We start from the raw sequence: 24,724 nt of genomic DNA on the forward strand, positions 1-24,724 counted from the left end.
AGAACTGCCAAAATAAAGAATGTAAAGCCATGATGCAATTAAAACATTCGTTGTTATTTTGGGGGATTTCAAACCACTGTAATGTGAATACGTTGAATTAGGAAGGCTTTGTTGAAATATTCAGACTTTTAAAAAAACAAGCCAAAGGACCTATGCATTATTTTATTCTGCTCTAGCATGAATATTTCATAAATTACATGCAATTATTAACAACATCAACACTAGCAAATTAATTACTGTCAATTCATATTAATAAAATTGCATTTTGTAATAAATAAAGTTAGTTTACTGCGCCCAATCAGTCTCAGAGGTATTCACATTTGTCAATTGTCCTCTACTTCGGGCTAAAACAAAAGTAATCAAATAACTAATTATTGTACTAAATGTAGCACTGCTTTCCCGTCAATGAAAACTCACATTATTTATAACCCTTAGGACTGAATATTCAAATCTGTGTTGATTCCTATGCTAAGAGGAACTTTCCAGCCCTCTGCCTTTCTGCCTGCTCCCTCAGCCTCCACCCTCGGCCACCTGAGGAGCAGCATGAGGGCCACCTGAACCTGGTGGAGGTGTCTCAGTGGTCACTGCGGTGAACAGGAACTCAAGCAAAGTCTGCAGAATCTACTGGAAGCGTCCCCAATGCCGATGGCTCCATTTCTTGAATTTAGTGGCACCTAGGCTTCCTCTACCTTTGTTCCTTCTTACAAATAAAATTTCTTTCTCTTTCAATAAAGGCTACAGAGTTGAAACTTGAGATTACAGTACCCATTCCCTCTCCATGTGTCCGTTTCAAAGTCTGGGGGCCAGCTCATCAATGTGAAATCAAAATAACAACAATGGAAATTATCTACAGATCCCACTGCAGAGTTCAATCACGTGTCCTTAATTTCATCTGATGCTCACTCACAACTTAGTGTGTTGGTAGTTCCATTTTATAGGTGGAAACACGGAGGTCAGGAAGGAAGATGGGCAGCCAAGCCTAGAACCTGCCCTGCTGACCTCACCTCCCCTGAGATGTCCATTGCATACCCCCAAGGTTCCCTCAAAATAGCAACACACAACTGGAAACTTGTGTTAAGCCAAGCCAGGGGTTCGCTTCCTCCCTGGGGGATGCTTAGTCCTGGCCGAGAAGACAGATTTGGCCAAGCCCACGTGGGCCAGTGGCATCTTATACTCTCCATTTTTAACCACCAGTTTAAAAATGTGTCAATACAAATGGCCAACAGGTACATGAAAGGACACTCAATATCATTATTCAAGGGAAAATGCAAACCAAAACCACAGCGAGACAACACTTCACACTGTTAGAATGATGATCATCAGAAAGGCAAGAGATAACAAGTGTTGCTGAAGATGTGGAGAAAATATAACACTTGTGCACTGTTGGTGGGAACAGAAATTGGTACAACCTTATGGAAAACAATATAGAGGTACCTCAAAAAATTGAAAACGATCCAGCAATCCCACTCCTGGGTGTATATCCAAAAGAAACAGAGTCAGGATCTTGAAGAAGTAGCTGAAATCCCAGCCTCACTGCAGCATTATTCACAACAGTAAAGAAATGGAAAAACCTAAGTGACCATCAGTTGATGAATGGATAAAGACATGGTACAAACACACAATGAAATATTATTTGGCCACGAGACAGAAAGAAATCCTGCCATTTGCAACAACATGGATGGAACTTACAGGCATTATGCTAAGTGAAATAAGTCAGATAAAGACAAATACCGTATGATATCCCTCATGTGTGGAATCTAAAAAAAGCCAGTCATAGAAACGGAGAGTGGTCATTACCAGGGTCTTAAGGATCGGAGAAAATGGAGAGATGTTGGTCAAAGGGGACAGATTTTTCAGTTATAGAATGAATAAGTTTGGGGGATCTAATTTACAGCATGGTGACTATAGTTAACAGGACAGCGTTATATACTTGAAAGTTGCTATAAGAGTAGATCTTAAATCATCACAAAAAAGAAATGGTTATCATGTGAGGTGACAGAGGTGTTAGCTAATGCTACAGTGGTAATCATTTCACTAGATGTAAGTGTATCAAATCAACATGGTCTACACCTTAAACTTATACAGTGTTATGTCACTTATATCTCAATAAAACTGGAAAAACAAATAAAGGCCCATTTTCCCCTAAAGGGGAAATCCTTTTCTCCGAGTTGTACAGATGTTCATAAATCCCAGAAATATGGCAAACTATTCACAAAAAAAGCTGCATCAGCTGTTTCTGCCTAAATGCAGGATTATCAGAATGTGACTTAGAGCCTGTATTAATGTCCTATTGCTGCTGTAACAAATTACCATGAACTTGGTGACTTCAAACAACAGAAATTTACTCTCTCAGTGCTGGAGTCCAGAAGTCCAAAATCGAGCTATTGGCACGGTGTGCTCCCTCAGAGCCTCCAGGGGAGGCCTGGCTCTTTCAGCTTCCAGTGGCCCCCAGCGTTCCTTGGCTTGTGGCAGCATCGCTCTGGTCTCTGCCTCCTTCTTCCCTCTGTGTATCTCTGTGTCTAATGTTCCTCTTCTTTTTTAATTGAGTATAGTCAATTTACAATGTTGTGTTAATTTCTGGTGTGCAGCATACTGATTCATATACACATATATTCTCTTTCATATTCTTTTTCATTATAGATCATTAAAGCTATTAAATATAGTTCCCTGTGCTAAACAGTAGGACTTTGCTGTTAATTTTATATACAGTAGTGTGTATCTGCAAATCTCAAACTCCCAATTTATTCCTTCTCACCCCCTTTGCCCCCTCATAACCATAAGTTTGTTTTCTATGTCTATGAGTCTGTCTCTGTTTTGTAAATAAGTTCATTTGTGTCATTTTTTTTTTAGATTCCACGTATCAGTGAAATCATATGGTATTTTTCTTTCTCTTTCTAGCTCACTTCACTTAGTGTGACAATCTCCAGGTCCATCCATGTTGCTGCAATATTTTATTCTTACTTATGGCTGAGTAGTAGTTTATTCTGTTTTATGGCTGAGTAGCATTCCACTGTATATATGTACCACAACTTCTTATCCAATCATCTGTCAATGGACATTTAGGTGGCTTCCATGTCTTAGCTATTGTAAATAGTGCTGCTATGAACACTGGGGGGCATGTATCTTTTCAAATTAAGAGTTTTCGTCTTTTCTAGATATACGCCCTGGAGTGGGATTGCTGGATCATAGGGTAAGTCTATTTTCAGTTTTTTAAGAAGTCTTCATACTGTTTTCCATAATGGCTGCACCAAACATTCCTACCAACAGTGTAGGAGGGTTCCCTTTTCTCCACACCCTCTCCAGCTTTTATCATTTGTAGACTTTTTAATGAGGGCTATTCTGACAGGTGTTACCTCATTGTAGTTTTGATCTGCATTTCTGATAATTAGTGATATTAAGCATTTTTTCATGTGCCTACTGGCCTTTTGTATGTCTTCATTGGAGAAATGTTTGTTTAGGCCTTCTGCCCATTTTGGACTGGGTTTTTTTGCTTTTTTGTTATTAAGTTGTATGAGCTGTTTATATATTCTGGAAATTAAGCCCTTGTCAGTCGCATTGTTTGCAAATATTCTCTCCCATTCCACAGGCTGTATTTTTTATTTTATGTATGGTTTCCTTTGCTGTGCAAAAGTTTATAAGTTTAATTAGTTCCCATCTGTATATTTTTGCTTTTATTTCTATTGCCTGGGTAGACTGCCCTAGGAGAACACTGCTATGATTTATATTGGAGAATGTTTTTCTTCTGTTCTCTTCTAGGGGGTTTATGTGTCTTATGTTTAAGTCTTTAAGCCATTTTGAGTTTATTTTCATGTATAGTGTGAGGGAGTGCTCTGACTTCACTGATTTACATGCATCTGTCCAGCTTTCCCAACCACTTGTCAAAGAGACTCTTTTCTCCATTGTATATCCTTCCTTCCTTTGTAGAAGATTGACTGTAGGTGTGTGGGTTTATTTATGGACTCTGTATTCTGATCCATTGATCCATATGTCTGTTTTTGTGCCAATACCATGCTGTTTTGATTCCAATGTCCCTCTTCTTATAAGGACACCAGTTACACTCGATTTAGGGCCCACCCTAATCCCGTATGGCCACATCTTACCTAGATTACACCTGCAAAGATCCTATTTCCAAACAAGGTCACATTCACAGGTTCTGGGTGGACATGAATTTTGTGGGGACACTATCTAATCCAGTGTAGAGTGTGTTTCTAAATACGACACAGGGGTATTCAGCCCCATAGCCCACAGGCACTGGCCTGTGCCAGGTTCCCAGGCTGGACACCAGAGTCACCCAGTGAACACGAGCCAAACGAATTCCCAGACTCCATCCTGGCAGTTCTGATTCAGGACGTCAGGGAGGAGACCAGGAACTTATGTTTAAGAGCTGTCCACATGATTCTCACGGGCAGTGGACAGGTTTGAGAATCTCTTATGTAGAAAAGCCAATGACAGTAATGATAATGGTAACACAGCAGCTGAAACTCGGGGAGTGTCTCCTGTGTGCCATGCACTGAGCGGAGTGCCTCCCCTGCCTGCCCCACTCCATCCTCATGCCAGTGCTGCTTGACAGGTCTCATCGCATCAGTGTGCAGGGGGGCTCTGTGATTCGCCCAAGGCCACACGCTGCACAGTGGGAAGCCCAGGCTGAAAGCCTGTGTTTGATCGTTTCACCACACACACAGCCACAGACAAGCAGCGAAGACCAAGTACCATCATAGGGAGTCACGGTGCCAAGGGAGTTCAGAAAAGGGAAATACATCGGTAAGACAACTTATGCATCAGACAGGCCTCGGTGAGAGGACAGGAAGCCCATTCAGTTCAGTCCCTGTTCACACAGCACCTGCAAGGGAGCTGCTGCACTAGTACCAGATCAGGGAAAATGAGAACAGGAAGGACTGGGCAAGGGCCCGGTGTGGTAGGCATGGCCACAGCAGAGCAGGGACCTGACAGTCGGGGGGAGATGGGGAAGAGGGCCCTCCGACCACCAGCACAGGCAACAAAGGCATGTCTGAGATGAGGCATGACAGGCAGGTGGGACTGGCACATACTGGGTGCTCCACAAATACATGAATGAGAGTGTGAATGAGTTCATCCAAAGGAAGCAAGAAAGAAAAGTATGCTAGGCAGAGGAACCTACATAAACAGAGGCACAAGGACTGGAGAGCTGAGGGCGAATTACAGGAACAGTGGTTGGAATGCAGCATTCATGCAACTAAGCAAACATGTGAGACAGTAAAAACAGTAGCAACACAGCAACAGCAGCAGCCCACATAACTGAGCAGTGAAGTCCCAAGCTCTGTGCTAAGTGCTTTATGTGTGTTATCTCATTTTCTCCTATGAGGTATTATGATGCCCATTTTACAGATGAGGAAACTGAGGCTCAGAGAAGTTAAGCAACTTGCCCAAGATCACAGAGCTTGTAAATGTTAGATCCAGGACTCGATCCTTATCCACCTGACTCTGGGGTTAATGCTGGGATGCACAGTTTACAGTGTTCTGTGGTCAAAGGGAGCTCATGCTAAGTGCTGAGCGGTGGAGGGACAGGCCTAGATCTGAGACTTACAGAGAAGCCATCGGGAAGCAGCATGTGAAACTCCTCGGTGATCCCAAGGGGAAAAAATGAAGTAAGCAACACAAATATCCTAAAACAGAATTACCCCAAACAGTGGTTGCTTAAAAGAAAAACTCCAGATGGCAGGGTTTTATTACAGGCTGATTACACATGTGAGAAAGATTCATGGTTTCAGTGAACATTCCCCACTTCCAAAACATGGAGAAATCAGCCCACATCAAATAGTTGCTTTCTATTTATCTGAAAAGGACAGTCTTTGGTCACTTTCAAGAAAAGGAAAATATACGGACATCAGTCAGAAGCACAGGGACACGTTCTCACCAAAGGGAAGCATCCTGAGCTGAAGCATCGTGGGTTCGCTGGCGTGTAAAAATCTCATCCTGAGTGGACAGGCACTGGGCAGGAGTTTAGCAGACACCAGGCCGTTGGCAAGCCAGGGGGCTGGGGGCACTTGGACCCGTGGGAATTAGCATCATTACCACGGTACAGTGGTGGAGCAGAGGAGAGCCACAACACACACACATACCCCTCAAATCTAAATAAAGGCTGCTTTGGAGCGACCCTAATACATGATCCTTTCACTAATTGAGATGAAGAACTTTCAGGTTCCTAAACACTTCAAGCTCATCTGCTGGAACCTGGGCAGTTTTCAGAGGAGGGAACTGAGGCTCCAAGAGGTTGTCATGCCAACCCACACAGCCAGGTAGGAGTAGAGTCTATCCTCAAACTCGAGCCCCTGACTCCCAGTCCTAGGCTCTCTTTTTCTCTGTCCATCCCATTCTGCTGCTTCTTCCTAAGAAATGTTTCTTTTTCAAAAACAAAGACCAGAAAAGCAGAAGCAGACAGCCACACACACACGCGCACACACACACGTGCATGGACACACACACGTGCATGGACACACAGGCGCATAATGCACTATTCTTAAAATCAGTAAAAATAATTGGATACAGGAAACCAAAGTTCGACATGACATTGTCCTTAATTAATGATGTTCTCTTCAAATTTGCTTTTTAACAACAGGAAGAGTTAAGTACAGTGACTATATTAACTCTGAATTTCTTGCCTTTTAATAGTTGGTGTCACCACCTTCATGTGATTCAAATATAGTTGCTTTGCATTTAATTGAAGCATTGCACAAAAAGTAATTTGACATCCAAAGGAGGAATGAGGGGAAAGCAGAGAAAAGAGGGGACATATTACTTAACTTTGTGATGATAATTATCTGAACACAAAGACGCTTACAAGAACATTCTACGTTGGATATCAGCCGGAAAAATTAAACCTATGTTGCTGCTTCAATACATCTGAATACTAGGAATTGGCAGAAAAACATCTATTCTATGAATAATAGCCTCTACAGTCCCACAAGACAGCAGTACATGAATTTAAAAAAAAAAAGAAAGAAAGAAAGAGACAGAAAAAGAAAAGAAAAAGAAAAATAGTCTGGAGCTTTTTCCAAAATGGTGCTAATGCGCCACTGAAACTTAATTTTATAATTTACTGGCAGTCAAGATGGCAGGAAATAAAATAATTTGCTATACTCTGCACAACAAACCCTGCTTTTCCTGGGAAGGGGTAATTATCCCCATGGAAAAAAAAAAAAAAAAGAAAAAAATACGCCATCTCATATTAGGCTAAAGTCTCATCAAGAAGAGAAAAAGTGCCTCATTACACGTAATTACCAGGGAATTAGAAACATCATTTAACTAAATGAGCGAATAATGCTCAGGATATTGAAGAAACTTGCCTGCACTTCTGCAAAGCACTCTAAGTCCCATTACAAAAATTGCCCCTCTTTAATGGAATAATTTTAGGCCTTGTCTGCCTTGCTTTAAAAATAAAGAGCCTCCGAGAGGCAGAAAGAGGCTGAAACCGCCATAAACAACTGTTGAAAGGGACTGAAGAGAAGGCGCTGTCTCTCCTGGAAACCGAGGTTCAGAATGACTCATAATCTACCATAATCACGAAAATTAAACTGGGGACTTGAAAAAAGGATTACCCCCTTTTTAATTGTACTTCCTAAGACTGCGATGTACTTTGAGTGTGTATTAGGGATAAAAGATGAAAGATTTTCAGGTTCAGGTCTAGCCTTCCTGCTCCAATACAAAAGCAGTTACAGCTATTCAACATTCTCTTAAAAACGTAGAATTATTACATACCTGCAGATTAATGTTTATCGTGGCTTAATGCAATGATTTTTCCAGCTACTCAAATGCCTCCTAGCTTGGGGTGGGATCCCCTCCCCCTTTTCCCTTCACTTTTAAAATTTGTCAAGATTCAGCCTCAAAGCAGTGAATTTAATGTAACCGCCCCACCTTCTTGAACAATAACCTTTATTCACACAGGGAACCAGAAGAAGAAAGTCCACTGATCCTGGTTGCTTCATTTGAGTTTCTTGAATTTAAAGCAAGTAAAATTCAAAAAGGAATTGATATTGGTCAGATTCTTAGCAAACGGCTAAAGAAGGAACTAAAGAGGCCACTTCTAAGAAGAAACCAGAGTCAGGGGTACTGCAGTATCATTCTGAGGACCCTGCCCCAGGACGCGTCAAGGAGCTGTCCTTGAGTTAGGACCAGCCACCTTCCCCAGGACAGTCATAACCAGAACAACAAAAAGTGCCTATCCCTTTGCTGAGGACTTTAAGCCATTGTCAGCTGCAACCCACCATTTTAGGAGCAAGGAAGCTAAATCCAGCCCAAAGCCACCCCACTCCGGTTCCTTGTGGCCAAGTCCCGATTCTTCCATAAAAATCACAGTTGCCTCTCAGCAGGGCAGGAATGATGTTCCTACTCATACACCACATGTGAATTCCGTCCCTTTGGAGGTTCCCTGGTCCACATGCATTCCTTCTGGTGCAGCCCTTGTGAATGACAGTAGGAAGAGAAAAAGACAGAGAGCTGGAGTTGGGGGTGTGCTCATCACAAGCACCTGACCTTGGGAAGCGTGGAGGTGGTGGGCAAGGAAGGCAGGATGCTGGGTAGGAGACAACTGAGCCTGATCTGTTCCTCTGCCTCCCTGGGCCCCTGGACATGTCCCTCTGAACCTCTTTGAAGTTCTAGAGCCCTGTAGGCCAAGAAACCAAAAAATAATGAAAGGCAGTTGGTTGGTTTTCTCAGGGGTGAGAACAGCTTCATATAGCTAAAGCTCTGGAAAGAGAAACCACTTTGGGGGTTGATAAAGGGCAACGTGCCCTGGGCTTCTTCAGTCCCCTATTTAACTTCAAGATGGAACTAGGCACTACTGAAGTTTTCAGATGACAGGAGACAAAAGAAAATTGACCTCTTATCCCAAGCTAACAGAACAAAGTAAAAGGACTGAGGAGTGACAGCTACTGAAAGTCAGGTCAACTGATTTACCCACTAAGATCACACATAGATCCACCTGCTTCCAGAAGCCTTTCCCTAGGCCACACATAATTACCCTCTCCAATGAGAAGTACCAAAGAGTATTAATAATACCACCCACTGTGACATGGCTGTTCAAAATCTTTTTCAAAGTGCTTTCACACCTGTTATCTCTAATGAGGTAAATCAGGATGGCACAATCTCCACCAAAATATGAAATGATTTGGATAAAATCATCCTGCCACCAGCAGCCAAGACAAGTGACACTTCCTCCTGACGTAGGGGTCATAATGGTAGTGATGGTAGAATAAATTCTGAGAGATGATCCACCTGGCCTAAGATGTGCAAACACAATCCTCTGGTTCATTTCATCAATCAGTTTATTTTTCTCTGTAGGCAATACCAGGAGACTCTAAATATTTGAGTCACTACTGTTATTTTTCTAATTGTTTCCAGATAGATCATTTATCTTGTGCCATTTAAAAAGCAAAAATGTTTAAATCGCATGAGCTGGCTAGTTAAGACAACACAATAAGCTCACATTTTGATCACTCCTCTGCTCCAGACACGACAGTGATGACAGCTAAATTATAAGAGAAAACCAAAAAGCACAGATTTAGGCTCCAAAATAAGAAGTAAACATTCTTGTGGACTTGAATAGCTGATCTCTGGGACTGGAAGCAGGAAGCAGCAGCAGGGAGTTTAATTGGTCCTGTTTCTCTGGAGAACCCTAACTAATACATAGAGGGGGAGAAAAAAAAGACAGATGTTCTAGAAAGAATAATAGTTAGACTCACAGCAGTCCTAACAACAGGAAATACAGATGATTTAAAGAAAAAAAAAGATGCCAAGGGAAAAGTAAGTTTCAACTTAGAATTTCATATCCAGCTAAACTATCCTTCAAGTGTGAGGCCTTAATAAAGGCGTCATCTGGTGTACAGACATACTCAGATTCTCCCTAGGAAAAAAAGCTACTAAAGGAAATATTTCAGCAAGAAGAAAAATTAACCCAGAGGGAAAAAACAACTATGGGCAAAGATAATATATATATCTATATATATAGATAGAGAGAGAGAGACATATATAGATATAGATATGTTAATACATTTAATTAACTGCTAGACTGTACAAAAAAAACTAACTGATTTTAAATTGGGTAAGACTAAGACTATAAACATCAATTATAAGACAGTGAAATGGAGTGTTCAGTGGGTTGGTAACACATGAGAGAACACTGTTGTTGTTGGGAAGAGACTAGAAGTACTGAATAATTATGAAGTATGACAGAAAATTTTATAGTTAATTATGGGTGTTAAAAATGTAAGGGTAACTACCAACTTATAGTTTCCAAACCAGAAGTGAGGTTGGGGAATAGGGAAGAATATGAAAAACTCTATCAGTTCAACAGAGAGCAGAGAAAGAAGAAAGAAAACAAAAGCATAGTAAATAAAAATGCTCAAATAAGACAGTAGAAACTATAGAAATAAACTCATATGCTCAGTGTTCACAAAAAAAAAAAAACCTGAATGGATTAAACTCATCCATTAAAAGACTGATATTATTAGATTGCAGCATAGAGGTTGCACCATTTTACATTCCCACTGGCATTGCACAAGGGCTCCAACATCTCCACATCCTTGTCAACACTTGTTATTTTCCTGGTTTTTTGGTAACAGCCATCCCAATGGTGGTGCAGTGACATCTTATTGTGGTAAGAGAGACTTTATTGACACTAGACAGCACTGCAGGTGTCCTCAGAGGAGGGCTTCCACTCCCACATTAGCAGTTCAGAGTTTAGAACTCAATTTATGTTTTAAAAGAGACTGGCGAATAGGGTAGGGACTAGGGGAATGTAGTTACAAAACGCACTGCCTGAAGTCAAAGACCTTTTAGACTAGGAAGAGAATATTAGGCTTAATGAGTCCCCCAAGAGTCTAACGCTACAGAACAACACTCCTATAGACCAAAAGAAAAAAACAGGAATTCATATTTATTTTTGGCTTTGTTGGTCAAAGACCACCTTCAAAAGGAATACATATATTAGACATAATAACCAATATTATATAATTATATGTAACTAGCATGAACTGAATTCCCACTGTACGTCAGGCACTGGGCCAGGCACTCTATTTACATTTTGATTTAATCCTCCTAACCACCACCTCTGCAGATGAGGCAGTTGAAGCCTGGGACCCAGGAAACTTGCCCAAGATCACACTGCTAGTCACTTGTGAAGCCAGGCTGTCCGGCTTAGAATTTTCTATTCCGTAAGTCATAAGGCTTCAAGACTTTTTTTCTACTGTTTCAGTTTCCTTTCTTGTAAAACTTAAGTACAAGCCCTGCTTTGCCCGCCAAACTAGCTCCCACATGCTTGAGATGACGCCAGCTCCTCTGAAGAGAAAGGACTTCTGTTGGCCATGCTGCAGTTCTATGAACTTGCTGCTTCCTAGTTACTAACAAAACTCTTCCCCTGGTGGGGAACACAGACAGCACACACCCAACTGAACCCTTTTGGACTGTCGCACACACTAAGTGCTAAAGGCACAGGATTGAACTGCCTTACAAACTCAAAAGACAGTTTGATAGGGTTTGTACCTCCAAAACTAAAGCTCCCAATTTTTAAATGTAATAGCATATATCTAGTGATCAATAGTCAATTGGTTTGTAAATAAAAAATAAAAGACACAGCCTACATACCACTGCAGAAAAATATCCCTGGACCAAATGTTTCAGCAGAAGCAAGATCTCCATTTCTCAGGGGCCTCAGAGTCTCTGCTCTTCATTACACACCTCTGTTCCTTCTCCTCAACTTGCCTGCTTACACATGGACTAGAACAAGCTTATCAAGCCCCCAAATGTACAAGATCCTCCATCCAGCTGTGGAATCCACCACCAATTGCCTCAGTCTCTTTAGTGCCCTAGGAGTGAATTCCAGTTGATCCAACTCATCTTTCTTCAACAGGACAACAAAAGTCCAAGGTCACTACCCCAGGTCCAATCAGAAAGTCAGATGCCCTTCAGTCAAATATCATCTTAAGTCCATTTAAATGTGATGGGGAGGGGTGAGCTGGGGTTATACACATAGTCCTGTGGCTTTGGGTCCCATCCCAAGGATGGGCCCTTGGTCCAGAGTTGAAAGTGCAATTGTGCAGAAGATATGTTGGGGGGTGATAATTTGAGAGAGTTTCTCTTTTTAACAATGATTATTATAATGATTATCTAATACGTTTAAATTTGGCACATGTATCCACATGTTCATGCACTATTCCTCTAATATCTCTAGGCTTAAGAGAAAAATATATAATTCTTATCTCCTTCCTCTCAGCCTCAGGTCACTTTGCTGGCTTATATGCCTGCCCCACCCAGTAAACCCAAAGCTTCTTGAAGACAAAGACAAAAATTCACCTTTGATTAACAACAAGTTATATGTCAATTATATCTCAATAAAGCTGAGGACAATAATAACAAAAGCAATTAACACTTTGTACTGGTAATATACCATATATTGTTTGTCCATTATCTCATCTAATCCTTATAACTACCCTATGGAATATGTATCACAGTATTATTACCACATAAAAGACAGACGACCTGAGGCTCAGAAGTTAAATAGCAACCCCAAATTCCACAGTGAATTACAACACTTGCATTCAAGCCCAACAAGTCTGCTGCAGAGCCCACCCTCCTGAACCCAATGCTATGTCCAAGTCAGGTCACTCAGAAGTGTTAGGATCAGGAGGTGGATGGATGGACACATGGATAGATGGGTGAATGGGTAAATGGGAGGATGGAAAAAGGGAGAAATAGATTGATGGGTGGGTGGGTGGGTGGGTGGTAGATGAATGAAAATGTTAAGAAAACAAAAAGGGACCCACAAAGGGAATACTTTGGTGGCCACTGAGCTTAGCGGCATTAAGACATGTTCCTGAGTAAGGTTAAGGCCATGGATATGTTGTATTCGTAGTCTAGTTAAAACCTGGAGCCATAATAAAAAATCTCCACCACTGGTTCTAGTAGCATAAAGGTCATATCAGAGACAGAGACTGACTGACAGAGACAGAGAGGAAGGGATGAAGGGCAGAAATAAACATGTGGTGAGTGTCAATTCTCTTTTAAGAGCTTTCACAAATCTAATTTGTCTGGATCAGTGCAAACCCACCTTCACAAATGCTAGCGGGTCAGAAGGGTCATCTTCACATGAAGAAGACATCTCATTATGCCCGAGAAACCACAGAAGCAAGTCGGAAAGGTTTTAGCACCTTCATCCACCTCTAAACATTTGCCCTTAACAACTTTAACAGCAGAAGGCTCTGAAAGAATGAAAGCCCTTTGACAAAAAACTTTACACTTGCTTCTAATTCTTTTACTCCTTGTGTCAGTCAGGTTCAGTCAGGGGAGCAGACACCACGAGGTCACGGAATAGGGCTTTATTATAGGAATCTGACCGTATACAGTTGTGGGAAGAGCTGGGGGAGGGGTGTAAAGGTCTGGAAGGGGTGCTGGAGGATCAGCAGTCACTAAGCAGTCAACCAGAGAGGGCAGCAATGCCCAGCCACCAAACGGACTGCAAAGGGGAGCTGGGGAGAGGCCTCTATGTAGCTGCAGTCTTGTCTGCATCATGCATCCAGCGGTGGGCCTCATGCTCCAGCTGGACATCATGGCATGGGGACAACAGTCAGAAAGAAACGTTGGATGCAGATCAGAAGAGATCAAGGACAAACGGGAACCCATTTAGACACCTCGGCTGCCATCCATCACCACATCTGACAGCCAACAAATCTAAGAGAGTAACCACCAACCCCATCTGTGTATGTTCCTCTTTGGGCCAACTCTAACCAGGAAACAGACTGGCAAGGGAATGCTGGGAAATGTAGTTCTCAGCTTAACCATGGCAACCCAGTCCAGTTCACCACTCCTTTAATTAAATAGAGAATACTTAACATTATTATTCACATCTTTGGGGAGACTGTACATTTTAATCATAATTACAAGATAAATATTTCATGGTATATATCTTTGTCATATAATTAGGAATAAAAAATGTAATCTCAAAAAGATGCTAAATAATTCAATGGCTGAGGATGTGATTAAAGCCTTGATTGAAATATGGTCAGAAGGTAACTCAAGGTCTTCAAGCACGATCTCCCAAGAAATGTGTCGCAACTCGATATTTTAAAAAGTGCACTGAAATGGAAATACCCCAAAAGAAAAAAAAATTATACGGCTTTAAATGTGGGGATGAAAACTTAAAAGAATATATCCAGCTCAAGTTACAATCTGGCAAGAAGTATTTTAGCCAGTGTATGAAATCAGTATCCATTTTCCTCTGGCCATTGCTAAGACAGTGGCATTCATCTCACTCATTCATTCATTTTGAAAATATCTTCTTCCTTTTTTCAAACCCCTTGAGGTCAGGGTCTGTGTTATGTTATTTCTAAAGGCCCTCATGGCACCTAGTACAAGAACAACTGACACTTGGGAAAAATCTCTGGACAAATTTCAATCTAATTCCATATTTACTGCATCCTACTTCATATAAAGCACTATGTTTGGTGCTGGGAAGCTGTGAACAGAGGACTTCCTGACCTCTAAGGGCTCATAAACCAGTACAAGAAATTACTTGTGCCCAAAATTTTTCTGAAAATAGAAATAAACTGGGTTTTGATAAGTGCTGTAGCTGAAGTACAAGAAAGCATGCTTTGGGGAACATGGGGGGAAGAGGTGAGATGAATGTGATGCCAGGAATGTAGGAAGGGGTCTTACAGGAGGTTTGAGCAGGGCTGGAAGAGTAAGACATCAAAAAGAAGGGTTTGTGTGTGTGTCTTGTGTGTGTGCATGTGTGTGTGAGAGAGAGAGCAAAAGAGAGAGAAGTAGGGAGGAGGAAAGAGTATAGTTGAAGATAAATTGAGGAATTTGTTGAGGATAAATTGGGCATGACTTATCAATGGATCAACTTGATTATTCTCCATGCTTCTCTTCCAACCTATGGCAAAGTGAGTGCCCATGGCTTCCATCATTAAATCTTCATACACAGTAGTAAACACTTCTATCACAAGTTAAATCCTGAGTTTAAAGAACTCATACCCTATGAAGGAAAACTGGAAACTCTTAAGATGGGTCCAGCAAACTCTGGGACCACGAACTACACCCACTCTTCTGGCTGTCATTCATGTAGCATGTGTATATATTGAGTACCTACAATGGTCCAGGCACTGTAGGGAAAATGAAAATCTAGACAGTGTCTGCCCTGAATGAACTCATTACCTAACATAGAGTCTGGAACTTAATATGAGGAAATACTTATATAAAGAATGAATGAATGGCAGGAAAATAACACAGATCGCCATCAACCATATAGACACAGAGAAACAAAGTGGTGTAGTGAGTTAAGAGTTAGGCTGGGGGTGAATCATGGTCCTACAGGTACAAGCTGTGTGACCTGAAGGCTGTAACTTAACCTCTTGTGGCTTTGGTTTCCTCATCTGTAAAATAATATCACCCTCATTTGTTTGTTGTGAGAGGGAACACTATGCAAGGAAAAAAATGATCCAGTGTCCTTTAAGAGGGATGATGACCAAGTCATTTGAGGACTAAGCAGGAAGAGGAAAAACATTAGTTTTTCTTATTCCAAACCTTCATCTACTGAAATACTTAAGAAACAGAACAAGTCCATACTTGCAGAAGCTGAGAATCTTTGCCTTTCAAAGGCAAAGAGATCGCGGGTCAGGCCGGGGAAGCATGCAAATGAGCCTTTCAGAAAGAGCAGGAGCCTCAAGGCTCATGTACCCCAGGACACTCCACTAACTGGGCCAGCTCTCGGTCTCTTGACATCTAGCCCAAAGCTGTTAACCCTACTCTACATTTTCCCAAGAAGCTGGATTTCAAGGTAAAATTTTGCTTCAAGTACAAGTAAGCTCATAGTATTTTTCCAACATCTTCCTCTTCAAAATTACCAGACTTGGAAAATCTATACACCATCCAAAAAATCAAATTACTAATATGCATGCTTTTACAATCCAGTGGTGCTCCAAACAGTGGCTTCTGAATCTCAAAAGTCATGTTCTGTTTAAATGTGAGCTGGGCCCAGAAGTGGGGACAAGGGCATCTCCTAAGCTATTGCTTGACAGAATCCCTGCACGATGTGTGTGCTTCTGTTTTAATGTACTGTTAAGTAAAGTATGGAAGTAAAATGTGCTATTTCACTGTGCCCTCAAAAGGCCCAATTATTATGGCAAAACACATGCCAGATCAGAGCCAATGCTTGGTCTTGCATGCATGCCAATAGGTTGACTTATCCATTGCCACCCCCACCACCTGGACCAAATGGCAAAATGGGGTCTCAAGCATCTAAATCCACCAATGGCCTTATTTTCCTCAGTCAACTTTTGCATAAATGGCCTTTATTATCTGCCTATTGATTGAAGGAAAGGAGAGAGGGAAAGAGGAAGGAAGTGAGAAAGGTACAGAGAGGGAAAAAAAAAAAAAAATGAAAGACTGTGTGGCCTAAATTACACATCTGCGTGAGTGGCCAACAGAAGATCTTGAATGGTGTGCCATCGTCACATCAGCCCAGCACAGTCTTCTGATCCCTGAGGGTTATGAGGCTGTTTTAAGAGACCCCTGTTGTTTTTTTCCACCAAGCAACTGGCAGTGATGGATGATTCCATTAAAAAAAAGGCCATGACTCCATGTTTTCTATGAGGCCCTCACATTCAGAAAGAGGCCAGGCCATATGAAGCTTTTTAGATCTCAGCTCTCCAGATGCCCAAAGACTTTGGATACCCATCATTCAGCAAGTTCCAACACAGGTCAGAGAAGGCTTGCTTCAAACCGGTTTCTTCAGTTTCCAGTTCCTGACCTTTATCTGTATTTCTGGAGGGCTAATAAAAATAAAGATGAATCCCCTTCTCTCAAAAGTAATGACAATTCCATCCACAAATATTAGAGGCTGAGCCTCTGACACAGCTGTCACCCCTTCCAATATGTCCATATCCCTCTCCTGCCAGGTTCTTCTCCTGAGTTGCCAAAAAAGCAGAACCTTTTACAGGCATTTTTGTCCCTTTAATTGCAAATCTACAATTAGCTGCTCAAAGCAACAAATATTAAAAATACCTTGCCCTAGTCTTTTTCTTCTCATCCACTCCACTAAGAAGCTCTAATCAAGGAGAAACCAGTCTAGATTAAAAAGATGAACTCAATCAGGAATGTTGGCAAAACAGGTCTAAACACTGGGCCAAAAGAGGAAACAGGAATAATCCTCTCCTCTGGGCTGCATTCATTTCGGATCAATGATGAGTAAGATACCATTTCATGAAATTCTGACTCACGATCAAATTAAAATTTTTGCTTTAAATTTAAATTTCAAATATAAATTTTGGTTTAGTCCTACTATTTTCCAAGTAACCCCAAGAAGCTAGTTTTTCTGTATGTTTCCACAGAACTGTCCCCAAACTGTTTTTACTATTTTCAGCCAAAAAGTGTTTCTTTAGAAATATTAAATATTCCCAGTAATGCAGACGGCTATTCTCGTGTTTCCAGGCAGAAGTCCCGTCCAATGCACAGACCAAATATTACTACAGTTAACAATGTGCCAATATCCATAAAGGAGTCTCCCTTTAAGAGTTAGTTAAATATATTCCCGCTGATCTCATTTGTTTTTTTCTCCTAAGTCAAGTCAGTCTATCACAGATTCTGACATTGGAGTCCAAATAAATCAGATGTCTATTACTCGTCAACAGTTTCAGATCTGAGTCAAAAATAAAACTGTGTATAATAATTGGCAAGCTAAGCACAGGATGTTTTGAAATGGTACAAATGGTAATCTTATTGCAAAGCAAAAGTGAAGCCCAGCATTTAACACTGCACACTCTATCAACACATGGAACGTAAGCAGAAAGCCAAGCTGCCAAATAAGTACCAAGCTCTCAACCAACGGTGCCCAGTCTAGACTTAGGCAGGCAACTGAGTTCCACGTTCACCTGAAACAGAAGCGACAAGGGTGACGAACATGTTAAGAGCCTAAAGGGTAACATCCTTGCCCTCCATTTCCATGACCACCTCTACGTTAGTCACGTATGGAAAGCTGGGCTTCTCCACGGGGCCACCAGCCATCTTGATGAACTAACAGTGAACCCAGCAAGAGAGCCGCTTCTACACCCAAAGCATGAAGGCGTAGGTTGCCATTGTTCCAAGCAAGGGTATTTCTTTAAATGGAGAAAGCTAATAACTGGCTGCCATGTTAAGCTGTGAAATAATGAAAGAATTGAAGGATTTTTGTCTGGCAATTCACTAAGAATGTTAGGTCTTCCCGGCTGAGGAGATATGGGTAATATAACACCAAAGACAAATCATCTGGGCTCTTTAAGAATACATGGCTAGTACTAAGAAAATCTTCAAGAGCCAAGTATTATGAGAATTATAAAGTGATGTTATAACAAGGTCAGGAGTCTAGGTACATAGGTTTTAAATTACTGCAATAGCCTATAACGGAGTCCTATAAAGGGATGAAAGGTACTTCGTTACAACATTGGAAAAGCAAACTTAGGTGCTTCTGAGACCAGTGAACATAATTTGTATGGCTTCCTTAGTTTTGTGTTAACTGCACAAAGTTAGCTAGGGGATGGTCAGAGGTGAAAGAATATTTCTTGGGAAATTAGTTAATGAAATAAACCACTGGAAATGAGCCTTCAATTACTTTAGTCTGACACCCCGCTACATCAAAGCTCAGTAAAGCATTTGTTTTTCCATTTCTCTACTAAAGTCAGGTGATTTGGAAAGTCATACCTACCAAAGGTGCATTCAAAGAAAGCAAAACAAAATAAAACCAGCTGCTTTTCATTCAGAATAAAGTTTTGAAAGCCAGTTGCCAAATCATAAATTATATTAACCAACCAGGCTAACTCATGCCATGTTCCCCCAATGACAGCTCTCTCTAAATCACAGTACAGTCCAGTTTTTACCTTCAGATTTCTTTCCATCAGGACACAAAAATACATCCTAAGAAGTCAATGCCCCACAACAACTCCAAGACAGTTTCTGTGGGTGTCCTTCAAAAATGAAAGTTACAACACACCACTGAGCAAGGGAAAGGGCCTCTGTACGCAATGGCCAATTGGTGTTTGTGGCCACCAGGCTCAGCAGCTCTCACTGGTCTTAGCGCGAGTCCCAAAGCAACACTGCCAGGTGCCATTTTTAAAGGATACTGCTGTAACCAGCCCTAATAGTTTAAATCAGTCCTTTCCCAAGTGAAAGATGGGCTACCTAGAGACATTTCAAAGACTGAGGAGGGGATGTCAAAGAAGAGAACCACAACACCAGAGCCGTGGTTTGCTTCCTGGATGACAAGAATGTTTTCTTTTCAGTACACCTAATCTCTTGGGTACCATTAACACACTCCCCTATTTCCCTGGGGAAAGAACAACTTCTGTTCGATTATGCAGCTTTCACCCTTGAAGAGCCAACACATCAGAGGACAACTGCTATTCCTTTCGTAATGGTGGCTGATCTCAGTTGGAGAAAGGGAGCACTCAGCTCAGCCACTCCACTGTGCCACCTCGGGACTGCTTGTTCCCCTACAAATGATTCTGTTTGTAGCCTTATGCCTTCCCTTCTACATTTTAGTAACCACATCTGTCAGTTAGGGGTAGGTTCATTCCAGGATAGAACCAGTATACCATTTATGCAAAATTTTTTTAAAGATTTACAGGCGTATCTTGTTTTATCATATTTCACTTTATTCTGTTCTACAGATACTTTTTTTTTTTTAACAAAGTGAAGATCTGTGGCAACCCTGTGTTGAGCAAATCTATTGGTGCCATTTTTCCAAAAGCATTTGCTCACTTCGTATCTGTGTCACATCTTGGTAATTCTCACTCTATTTCAAAAGTTTTCATTATTACTGTTTGTTACGGTGATCTATAATCAGTGATCTTTGATGCTACTGCAGGATTACAACTCCCTGAAGGCTCAAATGACAGTTTTTTATCAATAAAGCATCTAAGGTATGTACATAGTATTTCTAGACATATGCTATTGCACACTTAACAGACAGTATTATGTAAACGTAACTTTTATACACACTGGGGAACCAAAAAACTTGTGTGACTCCTTTACTGCTAGATTCGCTTTACTACGGTGGTCTGGAACTGAACCTGTAATACCTCTGAAGCCTGCCCGTATGGATATACCTCATGGGCATAAAGGCATAAATAAATGAGCACAATACTTCTAAGAATGCAAAATGCAGATGTGGTGAGAGAGGGGTACAAATAATGCTCCAAGTATGGCAATGTTTTATTTTTAAATGAAGGGAAGAAACTATGACAAAATATTAACATTTTAAAATCTGGATGGTGAGTTTATAGGTGTGATTCTTTTAGTCTTTTCTGAATATTTGAAATAGTTCATAAATGTTTTTAAAAAGACAAATATATTGACAAACGTTAACAGCAAGGAATCCCACAGATATATGAGAACTACATTAATTAATGAAAAAGAAAAGAGCTTGAAAAGGTAGCTAATAACTGAGAGCAATGAATTGATTATTTTTCATCCTAAGAAAGGATCTGCTATTCAATGACTGTGTCAGGTGCACCCTAAGGAACATACACTCATTTATAACTCCATGAGCTAGGTGTTACCTTCACTTTACAGATGAGTAAACTGCTACTCAGAAATTAACTTAGCCAGTGATGCAATGAATTAAGCAGCAAAGTTGAGATTCAAAGACAAGTTCAATGGCTAGACAGACTTCAAGGTTCAGGCTGGCTCATGTGGATTTCTCCCAGAACTAAGCGGTTCCCTCAGAACTAACATACCTTTAAGTTTAACATGGTGGAACCCAGAACCAGATACTGCTGCCACCAGAACATTCTCATCTACCTGTCAGAATTCCCAGTGAAGGTCAGCTCCACTCCCATTCTTCTAAGAGCAACTTGACAGTCAGCAGTCCCTTCTTGGTTATTTGCAGGCCTTGGAAGAGGCATACCCTCTCACAAAGTGAATGAAGGGCTACTCTGAGCAATGGGGCGCACTGGAGGATCTAGGCCACAGCATGATAAAAAGAGCAAGACTTTTTAAAGTTTTGTGTGGTATAGAGCAATTTTCCAAATTAGAGATGGCATTCTGTTATAACATCAGTTCAGGAGGCCAAAACCAGAATTTCCTTAAAAAAAAAAAAAAAGAAGAAAGGAAGGAAACTGATGTATCACGTGTACAAAGGGCAAGCAATGTTTTATGCAACTTTCTCTGTTGTACATACTGTATTGACCTGTGTGTGTTCTAGACCATGGTTCAAATGTATCTTACTTGGGTCACAACTAAAAGGTTTGAAAGGCACTGCTCCAGAAGATGGAGGGTTTAGGGCAGAGACTGAAGCTGCTGCACTCCCCCAGATGGGTGGAAGGGACCCTTTAAGGTAGTGGGATAAAAGCAGTAGGAAAAGAAGAAAGATAAACAGAAGAGACACTTTAAAATAGAGAAGAGAATCCGGGTAAGGGAAAACAATGAAAACCAGTATTACACCTGTGTCATTTGGGGGGACAGGTGGCTATAATCACAAACAGGCCAACTGTGAAGAAGAGCAGTTAAGAGGTCCGTAGAGGAGGCAGGGAGACTCGCTTAGGGTGAGATACACTTGGTTTCAAGAGACAAGAGGACACCCAGAAAGAACTACAAAAAAAGCTCTCCCACACCATGAGCTCAAAAACAGGTCCCGCACGTTGCTTTCATTTAGTCACCTTTTACCACACTATATTAATTCTCTTTCAGTTAAACAATGTTTTAAATTTATGCTCTGTCCTCAACCAAGTGGTTATGACTTTAAAACGCACATAATCACACTAAAGAACCAAACCCATCAGTTAGTCTCTGGCTATTACATTATTTACCATCCCAAGGGCTTCACTCTGATTTAGTATTTGATGGATAAGTACAGACGGGCCTGTCATCTGGCTGTACGTACCCTGCCTGCATCAGCACCGGGCTCCATGAGCTGCAGGAGCTCCACCGCTAGCACTACTAGGGGAGAGTCGTGCCAAAGGAACCCCGTCAGCTGCCCCGCAGTCTGTGCCCGTCCTGTGAAGCTGCACAGTTGGCTCGAGGGCCCTGCTGACCCAGCAAGCAGGCACTAGGGAAATGGCAGAACTCCAACAGATCACTTTATCCAAGACTCAAGCCCCAAAGTACATCAGAATAGACATAATTAAATAAGGCAGTGTGGACCTAAAGGTACAATGTCATCCCCACCAGGCCCTTGATGAAGGGAGTTTTGCTTTACAGAAGCCTTTTTATGAAGTAAATTACATTAATTACCAACATTTAAAAACATCCAACATTTAAGGGTTCTGAATCTCTGATTTATTAGATAGCATGGAAATAACAGGTTTAGGTTATTTTACAAAAAGAGCTCAAGCCGCTCTTACACAGCAACTGGGCTTTCTAGGGGCAGAAATTCTTCAGACTACTGCACGAGGACAGACTCTCATCCTACATAAGTCAGTACGAAAGGACACACAGACCAGTTTTTTGTAAGACAGAAAACAGAGAAATCCGCATACTCAGTAATGTGTCCACAATGACTATAACGCACCCCTTAGGGGATAAGCATGTATTTTGTAGGAAGTAAAACAAAGCTTTCCATAGAGAAATCACTTTCACGAGATGGTTAGGTGGACCTGCAATGAAGAAAATACATTTCAAAAGATGGGTTCAGACTTAACACTGAGTTTTCACTGAAATACTTCAAAAATAAAAAGATGACCTTTCTCTGCATCAAAAGAATTTTTTAAAAATATATCATGGATAAAATAAACTTCAGCAGAGGTCCAAGTCCCATTCAGAAACATACATTTGCAAATAATGTAAATAAAAACCAAAAAGTGTGGCAACAAAAATACTGCTGGAACTCCCCAGAACAGGCCAAGCTAAGTTCGTGTTCTGCTTCAGGGCATTACATTGAAATGAATCTCATTCTCACTGTAATTGTTTTTCTTTTTAACCTTAATCACCAGCGGCTGGGCAACTGAAATGGACATGAGAACTATATAAATGTCAGAGAAATATGTAAACCTCATTAATGTTTCCAAAAATTCATTTAGAGATAGAAACAGGTCCAAATAGATGCCTGTCTAAATGTACTGCAATTACGTTACAATTATTTTTCCAAATACACAGATATGCTCTGTCTTTTCTCAGCACGTTACTGACTCAAACAATTTGCCCTTCTGGGATCAATTGTTTGCTAATAAATAATTGTTTACAGTCACAAAATGATGTTAGGAGGTTTTCTTATTAGTTTTCCTTCTGCACCCTAATAAGATTGAAAACGAGCTGATTCCCCAGAGTCTAACCTTAACCTCGCTTTGTTTCACAGCCCAGGAAATGATGACCCATCTGCTTCAGAAAATAATGGACAGCCAAGAGGAAATATTGTTTAATTGTAGATTAACCTCCTCGTGAGGTAGTCTGAAGCAGCTTTAGAATTAGCAACTACAACCAGCAAGAGAAACAAATGGCTCAAGAGCCTTTTTCTCTACCATTTAAGGTCCAGAAAGAATGCAAAGGGTTTTTTTTTTAACTACCTATATCTATTCACATTTATTTCCACAATGGAAACAAAAAAAAAACATCAAAGTCAAAAATGGTTTTTTCCCAAAACTGCAGTCACTCAGCTTCGATTCTGTTTGCCCGAATACCTTCAAATGCAGCAAATCATCAAATCATCTCATGCACTAAAGAAAGTGTTCTTTTAAAAAAAATTTGTTTTAATAAAAACCTCTTTTCCATTATTTTCAGGTTCTTATAATATTAAAATTAAAATTTTTTCCCCAGTTTGTTAATAGTAATAAATCCACCATTGGGGAGTATGAATTGTTTTATTATCATCAACATGGCACTTAAGTAAATGAAATCTTGTCAAGTATATGGTGACCTACAAGTTCAAAAGAAAAAAAGAACAGCATGAGATCAAAATGGCCGGCCAGGACAAGAGATACAAAAGTGAGAGATTAAATGCAAACACAGCCCTTTATCCAACAGGCTTCACATGCTAAGTCTTTTCTAAAGTCAAACCTGTAAAAGTATACATGGTATTGAATAATTAACACTCTGCCCCCTCTCAGGGACTCAACCAATTCAACAAGGGCACTATACCATTTTAATTCAGAAAAGTATAGGAATCCTGAAAACATTCAGTTATTCCATACATATTTACTGAGGACTTCCTTCCAGGGCCTGAGAGAGGGACAAGGAATAGGACAAAGACACTTGGGGCTGGTATTTTATGGTTAAACAAGTGCTGAAGGATCAGGTTTCCCTTAAGCCTGGTGCAGGTAATTAAGGAAAAAGCTTTGTCCTACGTAACAAAAAAATGTAAATGGTCCCTTCTCTGTCAACAGTTACAACCAAGAGCTAAAGACATCTATGAAAATTTCAAAACTAAGGAAATCTGCTATTCCAGGCAAGGCCATATTACTGAATTTTCAGTAAGACCTGAAGGTCATTTATTTTGTGTAAGTATTAAAGAAACAAGCTCTGTAGAGAGGAAAGATTTTTGGCAGTTCAAATTCTTAAATATCTTAAATAGAATTTGCTAAAATAAATTATTCTTGAATTCCTCAACTTAATTTTGAAGCAATGAGCTCGTAATAACTCCAGAGATTCAAATAATAGTGTCTATTCAAGAAGAATGAGAGTTTGACATTCTTCTCTACAAAACAACTAGGCACAATTTTATCCATCAGACGTCTATCAACCTACGGATATTGAAAGCTTGGGAGAACAAGATAAAATCAACTCCAACCCTACA

General features: G+C 40.7%; 1 protein-coding gene across 7 annotated transcripts in view; it reads right to left on the reverse strand.

The window, feature by feature from the left end:
- Nucleotides 1–24,724, reverse strand: part of BUB3 (BUB3 mitotic checkpoint protein) — a 49,061-nt gene that overhangs the window by 15,835 nt on the left and 8,502 nt on the right. Inside the window, exon 8 of one of the 7 annotated variants that reach the window (XM_006188722.2) lies at nucleotides 22,253–22,592. The exons of 5 other annotated variants lie outside the window; for them this stretch is intronic. In XM_006188722.2, the coding sequence (XP_006188784.1) occupies nucleotides 22,583–22,592 (10 nt within the window). In that variant the 3' untranslated portion in view covers nucleotides 22,253–22,582. One more of the 7 variants, XM_032490714.1, reaches the window with a different exon arrangement.

This window comes from Camelus ferus, chromosome 11, assembly GCF_009834535.1.
Source record: "Camelus ferus isolate YT-003-E chromosome 11, BCGSAC_Cfer_1.0, whole genome shotgun sequence".
Lineage (NCBI taxonomy): Eukaryota > Metazoa > Chordata > Mammalia > Artiodactyla > Camelidae > Camelus > Camelus ferus.